At 45.2% G+C, this 26,348-nt stretch overlaps 1 protein-coding gene across 2 annotated transcripts; it reads right to left on the minus strand.

The window, feature by feature from the left end:
* Positions 1–235: 235 nt before the first annotated feature.
* LOC142026929 (urea transporter 2-like) lies at positions 236–14,302 on the minus strand. Of its 2 annotated transcripts, XM_075020415.1 has the most exons (9): positions 14,027–14,302; positions 8,795–8,957; positions 7,894–8,083; positions 7,414–7,542; positions 6,139–6,331; positions 4,630–4,777; positions 3,879–4,013; positions 2,871–2,920; positions 236–2,180 (listed from the first exon to the last, which is right to left on the minus strand). In XM_075020415.1, the coding sequence occupies exons 2-9, from the start codon at positions 8,940–8,942 to the stop codon at positions 2,004–2,006; spliced, it is 1,170 nt and encodes a 389-aa protein (XP_074876516.1). In that variant the 5' UTR covers positions 8,943–8,957; positions 14,027–14,302; the 3' UTR covers positions 236–2,003. The 2 variants fall into 2 exon arrangements, with proteins under 2 accessions (XP_074876516.1, XP_074876517.1); XM_075020416.1 differs by lacking the exon at positions 14,027–14,302 and having other exon boundaries at positions 7,894–8,063; positions 8,795–8,936.
* Positions 14,303–26,348: the final 12,046 nt, after the last annotated feature.

Here is a 26,348-nt window from a genome sequence, read left to right on the forward strand (position 1 = left end):
TCTAATCCCAGTCTGGGGGGCCTGTCCAGCATCTCCCCTAGGAATGAGTCTTCATCTGGTCTCGAGGAGGTTTCCAGCTCTGCCTGTAGCTCTGCAGGCACAACACCGTGCCTTTGGCTGATCGTGCCTCCTGTACAGAAGCAACTTGCACATTTAAGAAGGTATCGATGCAGCAAAATGCCATAAGTACAAAGAGCAGAAGTTAGAAGTTTCCAAAGCATCCCCCACACACGCATTTCATAACTTTATTTTCCAACATCATCTATACTACTTACTTAAGAGATAATCTGTCTTTGGAAGAGGCTAGTGGTGATAAATAGAGGAAAACTTATACCAAACTCAAAAAGGCATGAATATTTGTTTTAAAAATTATCTCCACACAATATTTTGTAGCTATTTACCAAGTAAAACATAGGAAATGGTACATTTTTACAAGTGATCTCTGGAGTGTCAGTCATACAGAAATACTGTCAAACATCTGAAAACCTAACACTTCACCAGAAAATACTGCCAGCAGTTCATCTCAAATATTTTTCACTCAGATCTTTTTGAAGTTTGCAAAAAGGCATGTGTTTTTCCCAACCTCAAAAATCAGCAGTAGCACTATTCGCAGGCTACTTTTTATTTCCTCTGCTATAAGAGGAACAGGTTTTGATCTGCTTTCCCAGAAGCAACGTTACTGCACGTAGGCTAATGCCAAGCGAAGGACCGGAGCGTATAGAGTATTTTTGGTGAAGATGTCAGCTTTATCATGAGATGAAGTATCTTGATGAGCCAGGCAGTGACCAGCACTGTTGGGTGCAGGGTCACCTTCCTCCTTCCCTACCTGCAGACCCCAGGAGCCCGTGCAGAAGGTGGCACAAGGCTGGTCTGCTGTAGACCTCTGCTACGTCCACCAGTCCTCCAACCATCCTCTTCCCATCGTGGCGTGGAGGGAGATGGCAGAGCAGCAACTTCGGCAGCAGACGAACTTGCTGCTTGACATTTGTGGGCCGAGGGTGGCGGTGTAGGGAGAGAGGTCAAGAAGATCAGCTCACATTAGTTCTGCTTGTGCACAGGCTGAACAGAGCCATTTTATTGCATAGGAAAGGGACAGCAATGACTTTGCTGCTGTCCCCTCCCTTGCTAACACATGACCAAGTTGAAGTATCAAGAAAAATCATGAGATTAACATAAAATCATTAATCTTATTCATTTTTTTTTTTTTTTCCTTTTTAGAAAAAGATTCTTTTCACTGGTATTTGCTTTCTTGGCCTTGGGTTTACAGACTTTTCTCTGCAACTGGGTAGGCCTGAAACATTTATTTCAGGAAATATTCCAGCCTAGTGCAAACTGAAACATCCAAAAGCTGGGGCTGATAGACAGCCCCTCCCTGCCATTATTGTGATTTTTACCACAAGTCTTGCAAGTGTTAGCAACACTGCCTGCAATTTATCTGTGTCCATCTTGTGTGTGATGATTGCTAATGCACATATCTCTCCACTGGGCTTGAGAGATCCTCCAGGTAGAATTCTTCACCATCTATTTTCTACTTAGCAAAGGGTACTCTTTATTCCACTTCTCTGCTACTATGAAGCTCTCTAAGACGTATCCTATTGCTGTCGTAAGCTGGTTTTAGCCATTAATTAGGAGTCCCATCAGATGCTGAGAGATGCTCTGCTCTTTATTGCTTTATGTCCGATTGCTGTGACTTCGATTTCACAGAATGATTTTTTCTTTTCAACTTCTAAGTCATTTCCCCACTGCTTAAAATTGAAGTGTCTTTTCAGACATATGTGCTTTTGAATCATTACAGATTGGTCTTGGGAAAGGTCCTTCCAGCACAGCACAGTTCTATCTAATCAGGATAGCACAAAGGAATGCAGTGGAAAAAGTCTCTCCACTCATAAGATGGTGATTTTTTTTTCTGGTCTTTTGACTTTGTAGCACACAAATCATGTTTTTTGGGGAAACACCTTGCGCTCTTGCCTTAAAATCTGCAAAGTATCTCTCTTCTTGGGTCTTTATACCTCACAGCAAGACCTCTGATGTTTCTTCATCTTCAGGTAATAAGCTCGATTGGCTTCTGGATAGGTGACTTTGGAGAGCGGCAGCTTGTAGATGGCAGAGTTATTTGTGCTTATTAACAGGAAGGTCAGCGCAGACAAGCAAAAAGACCAGGTTCCTGATGGCACCCCAAACTGCAAAGGAAAATACAAAACAACCTATTTACTGTATGTCTTTCTTTCATTTGATGCCCCAGCCCTTGAACAAAACCCAGAGCCGGGTAGCTTGGAACAAGCTTTCTCAAGGAAGTCTTGACTTGGTTTTGCATGGAGTCTCTCCCTGGGGAGGCAGAATTTCTTTACGAGATCTTGACATAGTGCATTAACCTGCAACATCTACCAGCTCTGGTGAGAAGGCTGCCTTCTCTTTGTGCATCTGCAGTGGTCTTGGATGGAGGTGAGAGAGGAGTGGATACCAGAAGCATTCAGCTTTTTCCTGGGCTGTTGTACTGAGTGTCTTTTGGCACTTGGGCAAAGCAATTAAACCAAATTTGAGGTTTCTTTACACGTGTGGAGGGCCCTTTTCTCAGTCGCTTCAGGCACAAAGTATAGACATGTAATTATCTCAGAGGTGTTGAGGGCTGAGCTGTGGCAGTTCATACAAGCTCTGAGGATGAAAAGTGGTGATCAAAGTGGCCTGTTTCAGTGGGAACCACACCAACCCCCTGGGCAGACCGTGTCCCCTCTCCCAGACCCGTTCTGCCTTTGGCCGAATTGTTCTCTGAGTCTCGGTGTTCTGCCTCACAAGCCAGGAAAATGCCCAAATGTACAAAATGTTCAAATCTGTCTTTGGGGTAAAAAGACCTTAGCTAATACACTACTTACCACAGACAACATGTTAGTCACTGTTGCTCCCAGGTAGGCACTGAAGAGCGCTGTGAAAAAGAAAGATTGTTCCTGGTGATTTTGGTTGCCCACGGAGGAGACCAGCAATGGCAAAACATCTCTCACACTGCCTTGTGTAGCTCAACCAGTGTTTACGACCATGCCTGGACAGCCCCCTCTTAAAGCTTTTTCTTTTGCACTGTGTCCCCTCCAACCTGGAACTCATGGAAAGGGCGAAACAAAAAAAGAACTGGAGTGATGAAAAATGAGCCTATGGAAACAGAGCCTTTTGAAAAATGCACTGACATGGAAAGTTTGTAGCTTGATGGATGGGGTTAAATAGGAAAATAAGCCTTCCACCCCCATCTCTCCTGCCTCTAGGGCTAGAAGGTGGGTCAATGAGATACAAAGCTAAATCTTTTTTATATGAGCACTGAATGAGCAATAGTTTCACTCCCAGCTCACTGTGATATTGAAATTTCATATGGAATTGCCTTATAAATAATTCTTCAATCATTCTGTGTTGCCTAGCTCATGCCTTTGGTATCCCTTTCAGTAGGCTGAGGAAACTGTACTGTCTAACTATAGGTGCGGACTCATCTTGAGCTCCAGTTTTCTCAAAGTTTAGATACGTCCTCCTCCAAAGGAGGAATTTGAGCTGGTATCTATGATTGGAAAAAACAATATGATTCATCCAGCAATGTTGAACGAACACAATGCCTCAAAACCAAGCATCTCATTTCAAAGACCTTAGTTAATCAGCATCCACTTATTGCGGCTCTTGTTTTGAGCACAACTCTTGGCTGAAAGTGAAAGCGCTCCTTTTATTTTGTCAGGGTGCATTAGAGCAATGGCTCCAACATCCAGCTCAATCGTTCGTCAGTCTCGCCGAAGTCCATCTGCCTGTCTAGAGGTGGCCGTTTGGCTTCAGCCCACCTCCAGTATAAATGCATCTCGTCTCACTTCAAAAGGAAGCGCGGTAATAGTGAAAATCCATAGGCTACGTACCGCAGGCAATTGCCAGCAAATGTGTCTGCCAGGTGAAAGCGTAGAACATGCCTCCGATCGCCACGCACGAGAGGGAGCTGTTGTAGCCCCACAAGCCGGAGTAGATTTTGCTAAAAGGTGTTGCTAGGCTCAGCGCTGGAAAATAAGTCAAAGATGTGTGTCATTCCTTGGCTAAAGAGAAAAAAGCAGCTGAGAAATGGCATGAATCCAGCTTTTTAAGGGCTCTAGCCCACATACGTACATGGAATTCCGATTTGTAGTCGTGTTGCTAGGGTCTAAGGCTAAAGCCGCTTTAATCTAATGCAATCAGGGCAGAATTTCCCTGCTGCTGTAGAGCTGAATTCGGCCGTGTGATTTCAGCAAAAGATGTATGAGTGAACGAGCATACGTGTGAACCTTAAATGTATCCTTGAGGCCTGCACATTCAGACTGATGGCTATGACTTTTATTAAGCCGCTCCTAAACCCGTCAGAATATACCCAGAAATGAAGTATTTAATGATAAAAATTCATTTCAGCCAAAAGTAGGCTTCTTTCTTCTGAAGATTTCCACCATCATGAAATGAGGTAAGAGAATGGGGAAGTCAAACAAAAGAATTCTTAAAACAGAATTATATGTATATATTATCTTTTTTCAAGCAGTCATTCTCCAATGGAAGAAACATTTGTGACTGTAAGTGCTCCACTCATTGCGGTTCCTCTTTTATTCTCCATGTTTTTATATAAATCTGCAACACAAGTCAAGTCCTTACCTGCCAGCATCCCTACAGCTGATCCAATTGCCGCATGCAGACAAATGAGTGGAGAAGAGATAAATAAAGCAATCAGGAAAATTCCTCCAGTCCAGGGGTTATCGCAACCATAAACCTGACCCACTCCGACTGGAATGGATTGCAGGAGCTGCAGGAATTAAAAAAAAGAAGAAAAAAAAAAGACAATTTGTTATTGGCTTTGTAATTTTTTTTTTTTTTTTAAAATCTATTTTTCTTGGTCAGGTTCATGTTCGGCATTTGTTAGATGCAGTGTCTCTTCCTGGACTGTAAGTGGAAAGTTTGGACGGTTCTCGGGAGACAGCAGGGCATTTCCACAGGGTTTCCCCTTCGATGAAAATGAGTCACGCCTTGTTCCTTAGCCATGAGCTCCTCTGCCAGGTTTTTGCTCTAATATCAAATGCAAATGTCTTTTGTGAAAGGGTTTGCTCATCATCTTTACACATGCTGCTGACATGACCGTTTTTGCCTGCTGTTATGGAGCATGAGAGTGGATCTAGGAAATGGAAGTGCTCAGGTAGGTGATGACTTTGAGAAGATATTTGGCTCTGACCGGACAGATCCGAGGATGAAATGGCCAATAATGTCTTGGCCAGAATTACAAGACTTAGGTTAGGCTATATCCCCCTTCTACTTTTATACCTGAAACTCCCTTGGGATTCACTAGGAATATGAATGTGTAAAAGTTGCTGGGTTGGTGGGACAGAGCCCAACTTGGTCACAACTTAGAGATGGTTTTGAAACACTTCTCCTCAAAATGTTGTGTTCCTCCACATGGAACAGCCCATTTATGGTCCTCATAAAATTATGTGCCACGGGAAATGTTTTCTGAGAAATGTTCACTCATATGGATTGCTATTTAGTATCAATTAACTTCTTTTTCTTAATAACTCCCAAGGAACCCCTCAAAAGAGCCCACTGAGCCTTAGGGGAAAGCTATTACTCTAGTCTCTATGTTGTTTACCATGCTATGCAGGAGAATAATTTTTTTTTTTTGAAAGGTCCCACTTGAATCTTAGCTAAAAATATGTGAACGTGTGCCTGCACCCAAATTTGTAACCATTCTTCCATAGTAATATCTGCTTGCTTATTTCTAATCAGAAAGATGCAATTTTAAAAATGCAGCACTCTTTACATGGAAAACTAAAATTAACCTGTGAATGAACTGGTAGTATCAGCACAACCTTATCTATGGGGTGCTGATCAGTATACGCACAGTAATGGGTAATTAGATTCTAGAGGCACTTTGAAGATTATAGTTTAGATCCAACTGTAAATGAAAGATAGCAGATAATACCAAAAAGATTCATATTTTCAAGCTATCAAAAATGTCAATTCCTGGAGTAAACCTTTACGTTTTGGATAATAGTTATCTCATAAATGCAATTTTGTATTGCCAGGCCGTAATGCAGTAACAGAAAGGAAGATAATATGATTCTATAGTGGTTTTCTTTGTAAATCGAGAAGATTGTTATCTTCAGGACAGCCTACCATTGGCATTTCGGCGTTTGTCCAGGAGATGTTTGGTGTTGCTGTTGCAGACTGAATGACGGTTGTAGGGAAGAAGAGGTTATGGGGTCCTGATGCAGCCAGATAGAGGGTCAAGGCCAAGTTGAAAGGCAAGGTGAAAACAGGCAGATCCCACTTACAGAAGACTGAGCCTAAAGCGCTGGTGAAAACAGGGCTGAAAGAAGAACAAAATGGTCTCACTAGGAGCTTGTCAGCTAGGAAAAAAAAACAAACCACAAAACCCAATAAAAAAAAACCAACTGCAGGAAATTCACTCTATTTTTTAAAAAAGCTGTTTAATTTCCTTAGTGTTTCTGATAAAATCAGAGATATGCTAGGTCACCCTGTAAATTTCCTACCCTTCCCAGGGCAGTTAGCAATGTACAGATTCCTGTCAGGTTACGCAATATGTGGTGAATTTGGTGACCATGAAGGAGCCAAGATCCTCCATTCATGTGGAGGATCCAGTGATTTAATGGAGTTACTTCCTAGCTCAGTCTCAGTGTTTACTTTTTTTCCTTTTAGTGCGTGAAGTGGATTGAATTTAGGACACCCGTGTCAGGTCTGAGTGAATTGCAAAGAAGGCTGTGTGTCCTTGTTCATTCTTATGGATCAGGGTCATTAGAAGTAAAGGCTGATATCAAATGTATGCGTATTAAAGTGAGTATAATACCACACGAACTCCAGGCAGACAGATTTGTGTGGTTTAGCAATCTCCAGCTAGACATTTGGGGACCAAAGGCCAGCTTTCAAAATTTTCACTGTCCAAATACCTAGCAGATTATGGTGTCATATATATAAGTAAAGTATTATTAGTTGTTTGTTTTCATTAGCACCAACCGTCATGTCTTGGGACCACTGAACAGCTTCTGTGCTTGGGGAAGTAAATTTTCATGACATTTTTATATGGCAGCTTAAATAGATGAAACACTTGTGGTTGATGGTGGTGGGGAATGGTGAAAATAATGTTTCTCTTGAAACAAAAATGAATTGACTCATGGCAGCAATATGGCTAACATTTGGGGCATTGAATTACACATGATCAGCCATCGATTTTCCTTTCCCCATTGGGTTTATTTGTTTCTGGATTACATTCGCGTTTAAAAGTGCAAACAATGATACAGATTTAGTAGCATGTATGTGCCAGTCGTGTTTGTTTTGTGTTGCAGTCAGCATAGTGCATAAAAATACGACAGCTCAGTCTCCGTGTGGGGACACTGGGACTGGAATAAGAAGCAGAGGAGCCATCCGACTTACCACGTCATGGACACCAGCGCTACTGGCAGTAGAAGCCACCAGTGGTAGTTTCCCTTAGCAGAGAAGACGGCCATGAGCAATCCCACCAAGACCCCGTTATAGCCGTACAGGCCTGCTGCTGTGGCTGATCTGTGGGAAGAAAACAACTATCTCGAAATTCTCTCCCCTGGGGCTGCTTTGCTCGCATCACCCCCTCCCTCCCCATGCAGTTGTGACTCTGACGACGACCTGCCAAGGTTCCTGCCCCGACCTTCAATTTACTTGAGTCCCACGTCCTCTCAGCAACTACTCCTTCGGCAGTTACGTCTAAGGGTCTCTTTGCACCAGATGCAGCTGGTGGGAAGATCTGTCTGGTCCTACCAGACCAGATACATAGCCAGTGAAGGCTAGATACGTGCTCTTCATCCGCGTCGCTTGTTGAACACATAAGTCAGCACTGAAGTGACAGTCTGGTTTTGAAGGGGGAAAGGATGGTCTTACCTGTCCTGACCCAGAATAAGTGCTGTTAAAGTTGAGACGACTGCTCCTAAACAGCCTGTGAGCGTCCACCATGGGTTCTGCACCAAGAAGCCAGCAACTACGATAAGCCCGCTGAGGGGATTGTTGACAAACATCACCTGGGATATCCCACGCAGCACCCAGTCAATAAACTGGATCATGAGAGGTTTATCTGGAAGAGATCAAATTAAATAATAAACTGCCCCCCCCCTCCCCCCCCAAATACACAGATGGTACCGATTCAGGATGTTTTTTTCGAAACTCAGGAAGAATTTTGGCAGTGGAACTTGGCAGCACGACTGAAGCCATGAATCAACAAGACTGTAAAACCTGACTGGGATTTATTATGGTCTATACTGAAGTCTTACAGCTGGAAAGCTGAGATGAACAGTGTGGTTGCCAGAGTACCCTGGACCGGATTCATATGAACCAGCTAATTTATGATGCCTGTGCCTCAGATGGCAAATCATGTGTGTATCCCATTGCTGATTTATTATGGGGACCAAACACACCTACCTATGTGTAATTTAACTTCACAGTGGCATTAGGCTTGACAGAAACTGCTCAGCTGAAAGGACAGGGAGCATTATGAAGAATGGCAGAGCACAAAATAACCATCCTAGGCTATGTTCTGTGGGACTAAATTCGCTTTGTACATGGCGTGTTGGGAGGTAAATGTCATCTCGGTCATCCTCAAGATTTAAGCAGTATGTGGATCTCTGCACAAAGCTGATTTTTTTCCCTACAAAATGGAAATAAATCAGGGCAGAGGTAGTTTCTGTACTACTCTAACTTGAATCACATTACTGAGAAGTTACTTATTACTCCTTTGATGCAATCCTTCTTTGGAATTCCCTAATTAGTCATGATGAAGTAGCTTTACCTTTTAGCCAGGCTCCAAATTCCTTCATGTCTCCGGTGATGTACCCAACAGCTCTGCAGACTCTCTTCCCAGCTTTGCTCAGTGGATTCTGCTTTATTGGCTTTCTTTCCCCTTTGGTTTCTATCTTGACATCAACACTGTTTTCCATGTTGATGTTCTGACCCTTTGGTAAAATTCAAGGGAAAAAGAAAAGACAGTTCATTACAATGCCTCTTACTGATCCCTGTTTATTCTCTCTACCACATATTTTTGCTCACTGTGTGTTATTTTGGAGCCAGAAAGAGGAAAATCCTTACTCTGAACACCTGATTCTCATGTCTCCATGAGCGCATTCCCTCTTCATGTGCTTTTGGGACCCTGCGTTGTCCTTCCAGACTTTCACGCAGTCATAGATTTGAACACCGCAAGGAACCACTGAGCCTTGTGTCATAGTATTTTATGTTATTTTAATACCCTGCTCAGCTATACCATGTTTTCTAGAAATCAAGCAGCTCTTGATTTAAAGGGCGACTTCAAGAAGAGCAAGATGGCATTAAAGGACACTGGCTTCACAGAAGTTGAAGCTCACCTCAAGATTCAACTTATTAGAGATCCAGCACATCTAGGAAGCTGCTTCAGTGATTACGTTTCCTCTGCTGCTTAACCCATATTTCCAGTTCGATTTTATCCATCAGCCATCAATAATAGGTACCTAGAGTTAGGTTTATAGATCTCTATCCTGTCACCTATTGGGATCAGTTCAACCTTTCTCATGTCCTATAGCCAATTCGTTATTTGTCTAAGGGCCAATTCTCAATATGAAGTCAGCAAATCAAAACCAGCCAAACCTTTCCCTGGAGCGTACTCGGTTTCCTGAAGAGTAGAACTAATTCTTGGTAATTGTCAAGACAAAGAAAACACGAGACAAGGTACGTTGTTGAGTGAATACAGAACCAGAGCTGCTTCAGGTCTCACCGGTGAGTAGCAGCTTGTGCAAGAAGTAAAGGATTTAGGTTGGGAGTTAATAGTCTAAATAGGATGATACAAACACAAAAGTGTTGGAGTTAGTCCTTAACTCACTTGCAACTTTGATAAAAGCCTTCTCGGCGGCTGGGGAAGAGAATCCATGCTTCAGAAATACAGGTGCTGAGTACTTAAGCTAAAGCAGCCTTATCCCTGGGCATTACACTTGCAGACCCAGACACGTTGTTAAACAGCTCTGAGTCTGTGTAGGGGACTGGCTGGTTAATGTATGTCCTGGCCAGTTTCTTACTGTGTGTTATTGGAGGGCTGTTGGTGACATTTCAGAAGTAATAAATATTTGCACAAATAATAAACACATTTTCTGCCTTCTGGGAGGACCCACCTAATGCAAGGATAGGTTCCATGTGAAAGAAGCCGAAGACAGGACCAGTAAGTAGAAGAGTGTTGAATTTGACTTTGTGTAGGACATGAAGGCAAGGAGCTTAACTAGAGGAGGAAGAAAAGAAAAGGAGGAGAGTATTCCTAGGGATGGTGTCTTGGTGCTGGAAGGCTTTTTCCTGGCTCAGTTATAATTCATTACCTTGATTCATTAACCTTCGCTTTTCTCATATTTTATTCTGAAATAATGGAATAAGTGAATTGGATGCACTTTCAGCTAAATCAAAATTTCCAGCCAAGATAAATGCTCTTCATTTGGTGAAACTGCATTTAATTTTTCAATTTATAGAATCTTCCTCTTTAGGTAACTTAGGCTTTCTCTGTTGCTAATCTGTAAAGTCAAGGGCTGTTGCATTTACAGAGTGATGTTTTGTGTCCCGTGCTCGCACGCCCAATATGTTTCCCCGCATGCGGAGTGAGGAGCTGTTTGCACCACAGGAGCGTGGAGACGTTCTGCAGCGTGGGATGTAATGGGCACGTGAAGAAGAATCAGAGTCGCTGTCTGGCTCACTCACATGGTGGAGAAGAAAACGGGTCAGATTGGAAGCCCTAATTCATCAGAACTTTGAGTCGCTTCGCCGTAGGAAGGCACATAAGTGCGTATTTGACTTCCCAGTGAAGCAATGCGAGTCCAGTGCTGAATCAGGACCAGAATGAACGGGAAAAGACTTCTCCCGTGGTGAGTACCCGAGTGGAATTTCACTTCTTTCTTGTGCAAGGTAATTTTTACGCTGGGCTATGTAATAATTACACGCTGTGAATCCCTGTGGGATGTGAAACCTTTTATCTGCTCCTGACGCTATTTGGCGGTACATGGGCTGTGCTGCTGGCACGGCAGCTATGCAGGTAGTACTGCACCATGCAAGTCCAGAGAACTCCTTTGCTCTGGGTTTTCATGGGCAGAAATGAAGTCAGCTCAATCCACTTGGCATGGCAAAAAGGCCAGGTGAGGCACTTCCACCAACCTGGCTTGAACTTCACCCCCGACGAAGGCTGTGTCAATGCCCCGCATACCTGTTTTTCCAGAATATTCAAAATTGGAGTGCTTGGGGGGTGATCACAGGCACCTTCTGGCCGGTGGTCAAACTCCTGTTCACTATGTCCCTGTCCATCAAGTGATGTGTCTCTCTAGAGAGGAATCACATGAACTTCAGTTCATCTTTCCTATCAGCTTACACAGGAGAAGGAAATCATTACAAAACACCCCCATCACATACAAAGCAGCCTGGTATGCAATGGGGAGGCCGAGAGCACTCTTGGTTTCAGATGAGAACTTTGTGACACCGTAAAGACCCAGATCCAGCCCCGTTGGCTTCGCTGCCACCCCAAATGACATCGCAGGCGCCGCATGAGGGCTGCCTCCTGCGGGCGCTGGTTCGGCTGTCGCCACCAGCCTGGGAATTTTCCCGTCCATCCAGAATTTTCCCATCCATCCAGAGCATGGAGGACTTGCTCTACTTCTACTTAGTTGTCCAAAGAAAGTATAAAGGAGCAGTGAACCACCTGGAAACCAGCACCAGCAGAGAATTTTTGGGGCAATTTTAATAGTTTTTGGCGTTATAAGAAGCGATAGTTGCCGTATATGCTCAGATGAAAGATCTGCTAACACATTACCTTGTTTTAGGGGGTAGGTGATAGCAGCCATTTTAAGAAAGGACAGAACACATGGACATGTTCAGAGAATTTTAAGTCTTGTGAAGATCTGCTATTAAAGTTATGTTAACATGCAGTTTTCGGCCAAGGTGGGCTTTTTTTCTTAGTGGATGAAGGAGGGAAATGGAAATAATTGTGAAAGGACTATTCTGCTGGAACAGACTGCTTGGCTTCTGTGGGGAGAAAGGATTTTGTAAAAACTTTTTTATTCCTTATTTCTGTTAGTCGGGGAAAGTGTTTTTTGATCTCAGATTCTGAACTAAAGACTGTGTAAGTCCTGCTCTCAGACACACAGCTTGAAGTGCACCTCCTGATCTCATGTACGCTCTGGAGAGATGCTCCAGACGTGCATTTGGTAGGAAAACCAGTGTGGGCTCCCGATGCTGGTGTGTAACTGGTGTGATACAGGAGCAGCAGCAGGACCCAGGCAGAGGGAGTCTGAATGTGATTTTCATCTCTGTGGTGCAAGGACTGAGTTGCTGTGAGTGCAGAGGAACTATTTAAAACTATTTTCCCATGGTGTACCGTGGAAAGTGAGAGCTAGATTTGGGGCGCTGCTGCTTTTCCCCAGTGATTCCAGATGTTTGCCGCCTCTCCTTGCCTAGATATCTTTGTGCTGTTGGATAATATCTTTCTGCCATCCTCGCTAAGAATGCTTGTGTAAGCAGAAAGGAAAGTTTTGCAGCTAGAATTATCTAAATACTTTTGTATCAGCTATGAAATGGAACCCGTGAGAATAGAAAAGAAAAAAAAAAGATGTTTCTCTTGCATGAAAATGAAATCACCTCAGGGCCAAGAAGCTAATCTATTGGTTTTTTTATCATCTTTTCAGAGTTAATAAATGTGCTCTAGCAAAGTACTGATGTTATGCAACTTCATGTCTCCCTAAATCAATTTCTCTTCCACTTGTGTACACTTCTTCCATGTCACGCCATACCTACGGCATCTCAGTAATGCCTCGTTAAAGCTGCAGCGGAGCAGGCTCCGTGCTGGTGCTGCACTCCTGCAACATCTGTCCTGAAAATACTTTTTTTATTCACATGCTGAAATGGAGACAAGCCCGGTCACACATTCAGGATGTGTTGTGCACGGTAAGAGTGGTGCTGTGCTTGCAGCTGGGAAAGGAGCAGAGGCTTTTATTTGGCTAATTGTTTTAATACTCCCAGGTAATAGTTAATTCCAAGCTGGTGCCTGCGTTGCTAGGTTTGGGGCTTTTATCTCTAAAAATGCAGCAAAGTTATCTAACACGTTCTCTTCTTTCTGGAATTTTCCTCTCTCCCTGACAAAATTCAAGTTACTCTGTAAATCAAGAGGATTTAAATTACCGTGTGGTATTTCTTTGTCCAAGGAACTGCTACTGCACAATTACAGTCATTGTATCTTGCATTCTCCGAATTGTTGCTGTGAAGCGTGCGGGCAGCCAGCTCTGTGTGCAGCATGTTTTTAGAGGAATTCCTGCATCCAAGTACAATAGGAGGAAAGGGCCAGATTCTCAGCAACTCTGATTCCAGCATAGCCTGTGTAATGTTACCAGGGGTTTAGTAAAGCTGGATAAATGTAGTGTTGTGTTATGTATAGGAACACACGCACGCACAAGCACACCCCGCAGCACAGAGAGATTATAATGCACTTGACCCTCACTGAAAAAAAAGTTCAGGTTTTCCAATAGAAGATACTTTTCAAAGCATTAGTTCAAACGAAAGCTTATCCCTCAGATTCAAATATTCATTAAGCCCATTCGCAATTCAATTTTCAGAGATCTCTCTCTTGGGGACAGAGAAATCCAGAGATACTATCACATTAACTGTATATTGTTACTATTTGGGCATTTTTCATTTTGCAGAATGGAAAGGCAGTAAAAGGACATGTTAAAGAGTTCCAGTTGTTTGTTGTTGTTGTTTGTTGGGGTTTTTTTTTCCTCAAAGGTTCAGCCAACTGGGCTAAGCAGTACTAATAAATCCTCACCCAGCTAGAAAATTCTCAAGAATTGAAATTCTTGTGACATTCGCTAACCTCTGTGCTCCTCTTGAGCTTTAGCTGCTCTCACTCAGGAGGACTGTTGAAATGCTGTTTGTTAGGTGTTTTGGGGAAGAAGAAAGATCCAGGTAAGACAGTCAGTCAGTAACAGGGTGCATGTTTATTGCTGTGCATTCAAAGGAACGAAGAGAGTGCTCTTACCTCTCCGATGAGTTCAGGGGTAGCTGTTGCTTTGCTGGCTAGGACAGAAGGAAAGCAGGGCTAAGAGAGTGGGAAAAAGAAAATGCCCTACCAGCTTATATAGCCCAGCATGGCTCCTGTCCTGATATTACTAATTAGTTTGTTTCTCCTCCCACTTAGTGAGCTCCAAGCAAATGTTAAGAAGTTTCCCTCTTGAATTCTCCACCTTTCCTCTTGCTCTGTCCTTGGTCTCTTGCCAACGGCCTCTCCAAATGTCCTCTTCCCTGCTGCTTTTTTTTTGTTGTTTTTTTAACTAACTCTCCTTTAACTCTGTCCTTTCTCCTCCCCCACCACTTAAAAAGACTCAAGGCTTCAAACCAGACTCTCGATATACCTGAGCTCGACCTCTCCAGCGTTATTCTCCTTATCCAAGACAGGTCAGCATCCTTCCCTCTCAAAACACTGACCTGGGAGTGTGCATCACAGCGTGTCGTGTATCAGCAGCCTGTTGAGTTTTCCTGTTTCTGGGTAATTTTTGGAGGCACTATTCTATTAACACACCAGAGTGGAGGACCTGGTGACCTTCCGTTGTTTAATTGCTTTTTATCAGTTATTTGAGAAATTCAAGGGGTATTTTTCTTTCTTTTTTTTTAACCTGGCCTCCCTGGCTCGCTGGAGGAATCTGGAATATCAGAAGCGTGGCATATTTGAGGGGTTTATAAGGCTCTGAAATCACTGTGAAAGGTGGAGAAGAGGCTGGAGAGGGAAGTCTTGAGGGAGTGAATTACAGGAGAAAGGGCAGAGAAAAAGCTAGTGAACTTAAAGGAACCTGTTAGGCTAATTTAAACCACAGTTTAATTCACTTTAGGACTTTTTGACAGTGATGGCTTAGAGCGCAACTTCACCCGAGTGCTGGAGCGAATGGTTCGTTGTTGAACCAAAACCCATCTAACTTTGTGACTTTGCTTCCTCCAGCCCTGTGGAAACAGCCTCAGCATCTCCGTGAGCTGGAGTGACGTTATTCTCACTGTGTTCCTTCCCAGGGTGCCTCTCTTTTGATGGAGATGTATTTAACAGGAGACTGGATTTGTTTTTTCCATGCCTAAGACTAGGGTATCTGATAGCGGTTGTCAGCTTAGCATCGCTGAGCGAGCGAGGCTTCCTCTAATCAAACAGGCACCAGCCGTTGTGAGCGAGCCAGACTCTGCCATCCCCTGACTTTACACCCAGTAGTACACGTTACTTTAAATTTTGCAGGGGAAGCTGCTTTACTCCAGCGCAGTAAATTTTTTTCCCTTTACTGTTAATTTCTTCTTGGGCTGCCTTTGCTTTCTCACTGCTAAAACGAATCCTTGCATCTCAAAAGAAGGGAAATGCATTGGGTAAGTTGGATGGGAGATCCTCATAGGGAATCTGATCGGATTGAGTTTTAGACTTCACATCTCTCATGTTTCGAGGATGCTCAGGCCTGGCCTCAAGTTGTGTAAAACAGCAGCTTTTCTGCTCTCTGTGAAAGAGATGCAGCGCAGGGGGCAGGCAGGATTCGCCGTCGGGCTGTGCTGCCTCCATCTGCGGAGCGGTGGGGTGGCTCTTTCCTCCACGAAACCAGATTTGGGACCCCCCTGTCCGAGTCTGGCACTTTAATGAGGTTGTGGACACATTGGAGGGGATTCACAAAAAAAAGCCACTGGCTTGCAGGTCCGTGATGGATGTCTCGGAGCGATGCTTTGTTTAGATTGTCAGAGCTGGTTAATGAGTAACAGGGTCCGAGTCTGCTGATGCCTACGTGGGAATGAAGTCCCTGGCAGCAGCCAGCTCTGTGAACTAGAAGCAGAGCAGTGACGATCTCCAATACCGTGTCATGGGTTCACTGGATCGTAGGTGCAGCCAGCTACGGGGAGGGTTTGAGTACCACAGCAACTGCCTTAGGGAATCCCTAAATTTCTAACAATTACCTTCTGAATAGGTCTGGGCCAGATCACAGATGGGGTGCTGGAGTCAGGTGCGGGAATGTCTGCCCGTGGATGTGTGCCTTAGACGGCCAAAGCACTCCTGGTTGCCTGAGGACTGAAATTCCCTATAGGATTGGTGCAGGAGGGTGGGAATGATAGAAAACCTCCCAGGTGTGATTCAATCCATGCCAAGCCAGGTGCCCATCACTAACCTCCAGTGCTGGGCACTCAGGGGCGTAGGTAACTATTCCTGTCTTTTGGGCTTTGGGATTCAAGGTGGGAAGACTAAAACAGCAGAGGCTGTTCCTCGTCAAAAGGATCAAGATGTGCCGGTTCTGTAGCTGTTGGGTACCATCTGTCTGGGAGCGGGCCACGAGCTCTGGGTAACCACGTAATGATGTGCAAAGTGAGCAGGCAGGGAACACTTACAGGTGACTAGCGACTTGCTTCTTGGGTTTAGGCATGTGTGAAGACCAGTTGGTGCTGAGGACAAGGCAGCTGGGGTTGGTGTCTGGCAGCTAAGTCCTGTGTGATTTAGGTGGGCCGAAGCTACGGCTTAACCCATCAGCTCTCTGCCGATGAAGCTGGTTGATGTGTTTCTTCTGCCTGCCGTGCTCTGTGGGAAGGCGGCTCTGAGGACGCCCCTTGCACCAAGCCCAGTGGTTGACATGGTCAGAAGAGGGGTTGGTGGCTGGATCACAACCAGACTTAGTACCTGAGCTGTCCCAGAGGAACGCCTGAATGATTCCTGCCTCTCTTAGCTCGCCAGGCAGGAGCTGTCTGGTTGTGTTAGCTGGGTAGAGTGCCTGAACTCGTCAGCTCTGCCAGAAAAGGCTCTAATGGCCCTGATCCAGTTTCACATGCTCTGTCTCCACACCTCTCTCAAGGCTCAGTGGCCTTCAAGAGGGACATTGAAAACCACTTGGTAGCAGATTGCCGTTATACTGCTGGTTTTGGCTGTGCTCCTCGGCTCAGGTTGCACTGCAGGGATTAGGTCTGCACAGGGAGCTGCATCAGCTCTTGGACTCCAACAGATACTCTAAAATGACGTAAATCCACATATGGAGCTCGGCAGATTGCTAAAACTCAAGTCCTGGTCTGCCTTTGCTAGGTTGGGCCAATGTTTGTGGGTTCCTTGTCATCCCTCATTGGGGGGGGAAATCACTCCCAGCAGCTGAGCTCCCGTCACTGGGCACCACTGACAAAAGTCTGGCTCTGCCTTCTTTACTCTCCCCCCCCCGACACTTGTACACATGGATAAGATCCCCTGAGCCTTCGCTTCTCCAGGCTGAACGCTCCCAGCTCTCTCGGTCTCTGCTTGTATGACAGGCGCTCCAATCCCTTAACCATCTTTGTGGCCCTTTGCTGGACTTGCTCGGTATGTCCCCGTCTCTCCTGTACCAGGGAGCCCCAAACTGGATGCTGTAGCCCAGATGTGTCTCACCAGTGCTGAGTAAAAGGGAAGGATCGCCTTCTTCAACCTGCTGGCAAAGGTCCTCCTGGTGGAGCCAAGGAAGCTCTTGGCCTTCCCTGCTGCAAGGGCACGTTGCTGGATCGTGGTCACCTTGGTGTCCACCAGGATTCCCAGGGCCTTTTCTGCCGAGCTGCTTTGCAGCTGGTCGGCCCCCAGCATGTACTGGTGCGTGGAATTGTTCCTCCCCAGATGCAGGACTTTGCAGGTCTCCTTGTTGAACTTGATGAGGTTCTTGTCAGCCGTTTTTTTTTTTTCCAGCCTGTTGAGGACCCTCTGGATGGTGGCACGACCCTCTGGTGTATCAGACACTATTCCCAGTTTTGTATCTTCCCCAAATTTGCTGAAAGTGCACTCTACCCCATCACCCTGGTCATTAGTTAAGATGTTAAACAGTTTGGGCCCCAGTATAACCCCTGGGTTACACCACTAATTACTGGCCTCTAGCTGGAATTTGTGCCACTGATGACAACCCTTTGAGCCCAACCATTCAGCCAGTTTTCAGTCCAACTTGCTGTCCCTTTATCTAGCCCATAATTCATTAACTTTTGTGTGAGTATATTATGGCAGACAGTGTCAAAACCAGATGATGCTCCAAAACAGCTCCAGCAGGGTAAGGGACTTCTGCAACTCATCTGGTCTGGCCTCCTGCTGGAAGGCTCACTAGGACCGAACCCACTGTTTCAATTCCAGAATTTTTCCCAATCTGTGGTTTCTCTGGAGGGCTGTGGAGAGGCGGCAGTGGAAACGGAGGTACGGCAAGAGGGGGAGATAACCAGATGGTGTATTGAGGCTCAGCCCAGAAGCAGGGTGCCTGGAGGAGCAACATCAGCAAGTCTGTTCCCATCAATGTCTGTGGCCACGTTGCTTTTCACCGTCTCATTTTTATGAGCAAATGCAGAGCGGAAAAATCTGTTTCAGCACAGAGCACCAAGGGGGTCTGTCACAATCTTGCACTTGTTTGCTGAGGGAAATAGTTTTGGGTTTATACAGAGTGGACCAAAAGCCAAGCTGGTGTGGGAACCTTCTATCCCTTCATTTTGACCTGTAAAAATTCTCTAGAGAAAGTTGCTCTTTGACATTCCTCTGTGCGACAACTGGATGGCTTTTGGTTAAGTGGCTATGGGGATGGCTGGAAGGAGCTCTGCCTGGCTCTGGTGTCCAGCTCCCTCTCGTGGTCTGTCTCCAGCACAGCCCCATGTGCAGCTGGGAAATCAGAGCAACTATTCAGATATCTATTTTTTTCGAGGGCTCATAAACAGCAGTTCTCTGGCCCTAGCACTGTCAAAACTCCCCATGCTCTGAGCTTCTGTAAGGCTCTGGATACTGCTGCTGATGTAGGCTCCCAAAATAAACAGTTCTAATGAACACACATCACTTCCCTCCTCTGCCCACCTGCTCTGGAGACCCACTGCCCTTTCTGTCCAGCTTGATACGCTCTCAGGACTCGCCTTCTCAATCCATATGCAAGAGTGCATAAGTGCTATCTGGAAACCTACTTACTGATTAAAAGTAATAGTCTCTGTCTCCTGGGATAGGACTGGGCCAGGAATTTGTGAAGAGTGGGTTGCAGATGTCTTATGGCTAGAGTAGGGTGTAAAAAAGCTCTACGCTGTCATGGAAAATAGGTGCCAACTTTAGGCAGAGGTTCAGACTCTCCTCCTATAGGCTAATGCTTGGAATAGGGGAGTGCTGGGTTAGCAAATGACTCATCTCTTTTAGTTGCAGATTTTTCAAGGTATTTGTTTAAAACATTGGTGCTAGTGGGAGTGAAGAATTGCTTGGAAGTGAGCTAGTTGGCCAAGGCCCACACATGCCAAGGGCTGCACTGGTGGTTCAGCATCTAGGTGATGATGAGCTGCGGCCGGGCACCACTCCATTCACTAGTATCGAGGTGGCCGTGGTGTCCACCACAGAAAATGTCTCTGAGACCCCGAGAAAGGTCAGGTAGTCATATGTCTCAATGAAATACAGGTCAAAGAAAAACCAAGTGTATTCATCTGGCTGGTTCCCCTTGTTTGGTTTTGCATTCCCTGCTTTGTTTCCGAGCAGCACCATCACTTCTCTTATCAGCAATGGGCATTTCTCTAGGCTGGCCTGGATGCCTGTGGAAATGACATTGAGTCGCAAGCACCTATGGGACCTCCATTGGAAAATGTTCTTTTCACCATCATGATCCTAGCTCCGATGGCTTACTATGGCCAACTGGCTCCCAAGATAAGGTGCAGGAAGACACTGGCCTCTCATACGGTCGTCTTCAGCTTCAGAGAGCTTCAGATGCTCTCTTCTCTCCCTGTTGCGTGCGTCTGTTCTGGAGGATGGAGTTTCAGTTCTGTCTGGCTCTTGGTATGATCCTGTTTGTTCCTTTGCCCTGGGACCCAGGAGGTGGCAGTGAGAAAAGCTCTCTGCTTCATGCCAAGAATCTGAACCTCAGGGCTGCTTGTTTTCCCGGTAATCTGTAGCATTGTAGACTGGATCAGCTATATTGAAACATCCTGAAATACTAGAGGGTTCTGGAAGCCTGAGGTTAACTGTATCGAAGTATTTCAGGACCGGAGAGGACATTGCAACTCAAACAATTCTAAATTTCAGCTTCAAACCCCTCTCCTGTTCTCCTGGCTCCAGGGAAAAACCCAAATCCGGAGGCTTATTTTCCAAACCTACCTCAAGACAGCAGGATCCCCATAAGAATGACAAAGCTGGCCAGACTTGCCTCATTTTTAAGACACAAGGCAAGGTGGTTTTCTGCTGCTTCATCCACTTTTGCAATTTCAGAGTCAGTTCACTTAACTTCCCTGCATCTAATCTCAGCTTGGTAAAGTTTCACGCCCTTTCTCATTCCTTTGCCCTGATGGTAGGGATGTGAGTCTCACCCAGGACATGCCTGCTTTTAAGGAAATAATCCATTCTCACAAACGTGTAGTTGTAGGAGATGAATGAGTTAGGCCTTAGCAAAGAGCGGAATACCGTAACAGTTCAAACAAGAAACTCTTTCAGCATATAAATCCCAATGATTACTGTTGTCTTGCCAAGTAGTTCTTAATAGAAGTGGAAGGTGCTGTACATGGCATGGGTTGCAGCTCTGATCGACTGGAGAAAGAGGACCGGCAGCATCCAGAAATGAACCAGCAGACAGTAGGAACAACTGAAAATTAATAATCAGTGCAATGGATAGAGGTAGAGTTACACTGCCTGTAGATGCTTATGGAATTTTGCAAGGAGTGCTACAGAGCAGCATTTTCATGCACATGCACACACAAGCAAACATAAATCCATTTGCAGTAAAGATGCACATTTTGTAGTAGACAAAAGAAAAAAAAGTCATATGTGTTGGATAATTCAATTTCTGGGCACAGAAAATGCCCTAAACAGAGTTTAATTTACACAAGTGAAATAAACTCACTTGGCTACAGTAAGAAACCATTGCTGGCTGATAGTTTGTCATCATCTTTGCTTTTCTGGTTTTCTCTACAGCCAGAAAGTCGCTGCCTGCTTTCTGGCAGAGTGGTTTTGCAGAGCGGAGATTTGTGGATGACAGGGCAACAGAGCTGTCAGCACTTGGTTGAAATGAGGGAGGTGTGGAGGAAGGAGGTCAGGTACAGGCTGGGGTGCCGTGGAGCGAGGGGAAAAAAGACTCCAGATCATGCCGAGCTGCACGGGTCGAGGATGTTTCTGTCTCTCTGTCTTTGCCTGGTGCAATTCAGTGTGCAGCACAATTTGATTTGCAGCTGCTGAGATGCGCTAAGCAGCCCGAACCCCTGGGCGTTTTGGGTGGGTGAGGTAGATGGATGTTTTTGGAAGGGCTCCTGCATGCACTTGGTGCTTTAACCCTGCTGTGCTGAGTGAAGCTGCACATTTGGGGGGCATGGATTTGGGTCTGCCTCAACTGTCTATGCAAAGGGCTGTCCCCGGAGAAGGATGTAACGAAGCGGCTCCATGGCAGCTTAAGCTACTAAATGCACGAAGGTAATTGAGTGTGCTCAGGAGCTGCTGAGCTGGAGTCGGAGGTGCCCAAACTCATTCCCAGGGAAAATGTGGCGGAAGAAACCTTTGCTTCCCACAGAGCTATCCCCAGTCTTCTCATCCCACCACTGGGATGTGTGAATTCCAGCTGTGGCAACAGCTGCAGGAGCTTGTAAAAGACCTCCTGAGAACTGTAAAATCAACTGCAATCAAGGGTTTGTTTCCTGTTTGAACTCCTTCCATCTTCCAAATTAAAACACACCCTTCTGTTGAAGGGGGGGGGGGGGGGTGAGGGGACAGTATTTGGCAAACAGATCTCACCCTCAGAGCGGTGGTAATTCTGTAACCCTGGCAAATGCGATCAACAAAAAAAAATGAGTCAGCCCCGCGGCGTTGGGGAATACGTCTGTCATTGCAGACTGGAGATATCTGGCATGGACAAAGCACAGAGCAACTTCCCAGCAGCTGGAAATTGTAGGGACTTACCTTATTTGGGTATGTTGTAGAGTTTGGGACTTTTCGGCTTGTAGCGAGGCCCCCGTGTTGCCGGAGTGCCCCTCTGGAGCATAAAGCCCTTTCTGATATTTGCTGGTGGCTGCTGGGATGCTGCCTAAGGGCTGGGGGGGGACCCCTGCTCTCCCTGTGTCTGACAACTTCACGCTCCTATTTGCACCGACCTGTAGTTGCAGGTACGGAAAGAAGAGGCGTTGACGTTGCAGAAAGGCTGAAAAAATGACAATATTTATTTTAAGCTCACAGCAGCGTTGGATGGAGCAGGGAGAGAAGGGCCCAGGCTCTGCTGCAGAGCAGCTGTGGCAGCTTGAGAATGGAGACCAACAAAGAAACCTGCTCAGTGGCACCAGACTTTAACCCATCATGTTTTGCCTGGCTTTTTCTTCCCCTGTGACACTGCAGCCACTTCTCCTCATCCCTGTTTAAAAGCACAGAAGTGGGTTTTCCAGCCCTAGAGCTTTGGGTATTCTCCCTGGGCTGAGAGGTGTCACCATCTCTTATGGTGGTCTCCCTCTGTGCTGCTGTTTCAGTCTGCTCTGGACCCCAGTACTACGTGGGGTGGTTGTTGGGTCTCAAAAAAAGGTCATCAGATGAAGGAATCAGGAGGTAAACATCACTCTTCAACAACTAGGATGCTCCAGTGTGGATGGCAGCGTGGCTCTTACCTCTGCTGCAAATAATGTCCACTGAGAAGGCAAATCCCTGCCCTCCACATTCCCTCAGCGCAGCTTTGCTAATTGTTCATGAAGAGCGATTAACAGGTTAGTCACTCTGGAGTCATCAATACCTAAGCCAGGACATCTAAAGCACTTGCCTCAGCTTTTTTTGTAAGAGGTTCTGTGACTGATTTTATCAACAGAAGCATCTACGTCTATGGGAGAAGAGCTGGGAACGTCCTCTCAAAGAGAAAAGTTGTTTGTTTTTTTTTTTTAGGGGGTATGGAGCAAATAGAAGAGTAAGAAAAATGACATTTGGAGCAATAAAGTAAGCATTTTACTTAGAACCGCATAGTATAGGTGCTGTTTTTACACTGGACTCCAGTTATAACAGAATAGATGGTCTTCTCTGTTCACCGGGGAGGTCTCTTGCAATTCCTTCGTGTTTCTTAGTCGGCTCCCATTTGCCGCTGCTGTTCAGTTTTTGCAGGCAAATTTTCAGGAGGTTGTTTTTATATATGCTACTGCTAGGCCAGGCATTGATTTGTACAGGAAAAATCATTTCATTTTCTGTGGAAGTGAGCTGGATGGAGTGACTGCTCTACCTACAGAAGAAGCTTTAGGTTTTAGGCTTTTTTTTTTTTTTTTTATATGGGCATATTTGTTTTATGTTAGATCTCTGGAACTGTCTCAAAATGATTAGTCCCATTGAAAACTGTACATTTTATTTCACTTAATGAAAGTTTTTTATAGAACTCAATAGAGCACAGGCTGTTGGGCTACCATTGATAACTTCTGTTGGTGCTTTTATTGTCTCCTGCTCCCTTCCAGGAGACACTTGATTTGTCTTGCCTGTTTTCAAGAATTATTAGTACTGGCTATAGTTACTCAAATCTTTTGATTAGCTAGAGACTTAATAAAGCTGTTTATACCCTATTTTTTATGGACGGCTTCAGCTCTAGAAATTGCTTTACTAATTGATTTCAGGATGGATTTACTTGTGGCTGAGGAATTAATGTCTATAGTGGCTCTTACATGACAAATTCTTTCCAATAGCCATATTGTGCTTGGACTTCACTCTTAATTTTAAGAAAAAAAAATAATATGCTTGGCATAACTAACCACAGTTGAGGTTTTTCTTAAAAAAACATGGTTCTAGCAGTATTTTTGTAACTTTATGTTGCTATTATTCAAATCTTTCTCTAATGCTGTGTGTGAGCTCAATTAAACTGTGCAGAGCGGACGGCTAGGTATAAGGAGGAAATGTTTTACGATGAGGGTGGCGAGGCACTGGGAGAGGTTGCCCAGAGAGGTGGGAGATGCCCCATCCCTGGGAACATTCCAGGTCAGGTTGGACGGGGCTCTGAGCAACCTGATCGAGTGGAAGATGTCCCTGCTCATGGCAGGGGGGTTGGACCTTTAAAGGTCCCTTCCAACCCAAACCATTTGATGATTCTATAAATGGGTCCTGCTAGTTTGCAGATGCTTATAATGTCATTGACTGCTGCAGAGGGAAGGTTTTCAGACAGCTATGTATCACCTCATCTGTCATTCTGCCTTTCTCTGTTTTCTCTACAGCAGCAGTAACGTTGGGATGTCCCTGATCTTGCAGCCTGTAGTGACCGTACGAGGCTGCTTTTCTACCAGCAGTGGTTTGCTGGCATCGTGACTCAAAGGGCAGCTTGTTCTCCTGTGGCTCTCTGCTTTCTTCCCTGCCTGCTGACACCTTTCCTGATGGTGTCTTTGCTTTTTCTGGAGTCACCATGCAGGAATAAGCAGCTGCACATGCAGCCTACAAATACCATTTAACACTGGCTGAGATTGTAGATCTATTTGCAGCAGTCCTCTGTGATAGCTTAAAGGCTTCACTGTCTTTGTCCAGTGCCTGGGTCCCAGGTTGTTTTTTTTGCCAACCATCTGTTTCTCCTAAATTAGTGCTTTTCATCCCTTGCTCTTGTGTTACAGAAATACACCTGTGCCTCTGGGCTCCTGCTGCTTGTCAGAGCTCAGCATCTCCGGGAGGCTGCTGGGATTTGCGTGGGAGGTTTTGACACATTTGCTGCACATCTGCAGTTGCACATCTGCAGTTGCAGATCTTCCTCCCTCTAATAGACATAGGTCAAGTATCGAGCTGTGGTCAGTCCCATCCCTCTTAGTTTGCCCTGGGCCAACAAAACTCTCACGGCTAACGTGTCAGGCAGCCTGCTGGGATTCTTGGTCTTTTATTAATCTTCAAGACTTGTGGCGTGTGGGAATGCCAGCTCGTTCCCTCGGTGCTTTCCTGGAGGGCATTTGTAAGGTCAGGTTCAGAGGTTGGCCTGAGGTCTAAAATGGGACAGAGGTATAACACAGGTGCTAGTCTGAGGGTGGTGGACCAGGTTATAATGGCTACAAAGCTCCCTCGATCCCTAAATTTTCAGTAATAGGGTGATCTTGGCTATGGAAATTTGGAATTATCTGCATGCGTGAGGCTGTCTTGCCAGGTGGAATCTCAAATCTGTTGTCATCCAGAGAGGGGGGGAAGGAGGACCTAAATTTTACCAGTCCCTGAAATGGCCTAACCTATTTAAAAAGCATCTGAACATACTTTTGTGGCACAGGTTTTGTCTCCCAGGCTGAATTCAGTCTGGATGCTGCTTCTAGGGGATATTTAGAGGGGCTGGCAGCTGCTTGTGTTGCTGGTCTTTTGGTTATAAAGACACAAACAGTCCCAGAAGCAGCACCCAGGCTCACCTTTTTTTAAAAAGGTCCAAGTGCTGGGTTAGAGCTGGGCTCCCACCTGCTCAAAGACCCTCAAATGAATCTGCAAAACAGCAGAAGCAGAAAGGACAGCATCTGATCTGAGTGTTTGTGGTCACATAGTCTCTTTGGATTTTAAATCTTCAAGTCCTTTGGGTCTGTGATTTTTAAACTGATCATGTGAAATGACTTTAGGATGAGGAAGCCTTTCTGTCAGGCTTGTTTAGGAGAGGTTTTGGAAAAGGTTCTCAAGAAAAGTCCTCTTTTGGGCAATTGGCCCCTGAAGCACTTGGAGGAGGCATCAAGTGGCAGTGTCCTCCTCGCACCTTGTGCGTCTTAGAAACCAACTCCCAGGGAGAACATCAGCAAGAGGGTTCTCAGCTTCCCGTGACTAACTGGTGATGCCTCATGAGGTTTCTCACGAGACACTGAAGACCCATGTAAAAATCCCAGTCTGACACCCAAGAAACATCAAGGGGAGCCTTTGACTTGTTCATTGCTCGTGACGTGATGCAAGGGAACTGCTCCCCTAGGAAAGGCAGAGAAAGAGCTGCAGTAACTGCCACCTGCAGTAGACGTTTATCTCATTCTTTTACATGAAGTTTTCCTATTTCCCACTGGATGCACGTAGGGATTCAGACCTGCTATCCTGCATTCAGCAGGAGAGAGATCTTCTATTTGTAAGACAGAAAATTATGCAAGGAAAAGAAAAGTGTTTGATCATTGCTAGCTAGTCACTTTTCTAGTCTGATTAGAGCATATATATTCATACCTTCATTGTCTTGGCACTTAATGAGGAGTCAGGAGATGGCACCAAAAATAGTATGCACTTTGTAAGAATATTTACCTGTGTATGTTGTAGCTGTTAAAGGGATTAAGAGGGTTAGACATTGACACAAGAAAGGAAGGGATCAGTCTGTTTATTCCACTTTCAAATATACATGTTCTTAATTTGAAGTGCAGCTCTTGATGTAGTTCTTACATTATTTATTGTTGTTAGATACCAAGACCTTCTCAGCATATTTATTTTGTTAAATTGTATGTCTGAA

The sequence above is a fragment of the Buteo buteo genome, chromosome Z, assembly GCF_964188355.1.
Source record: "Buteo buteo chromosome Z, bButBut1.hap1.1, whole genome shotgun sequence".
NCBI lineage: Eukaryota > Metazoa > Chordata > Aves > Accipitriformes > Accipitridae > Buteo > Buteo buteo.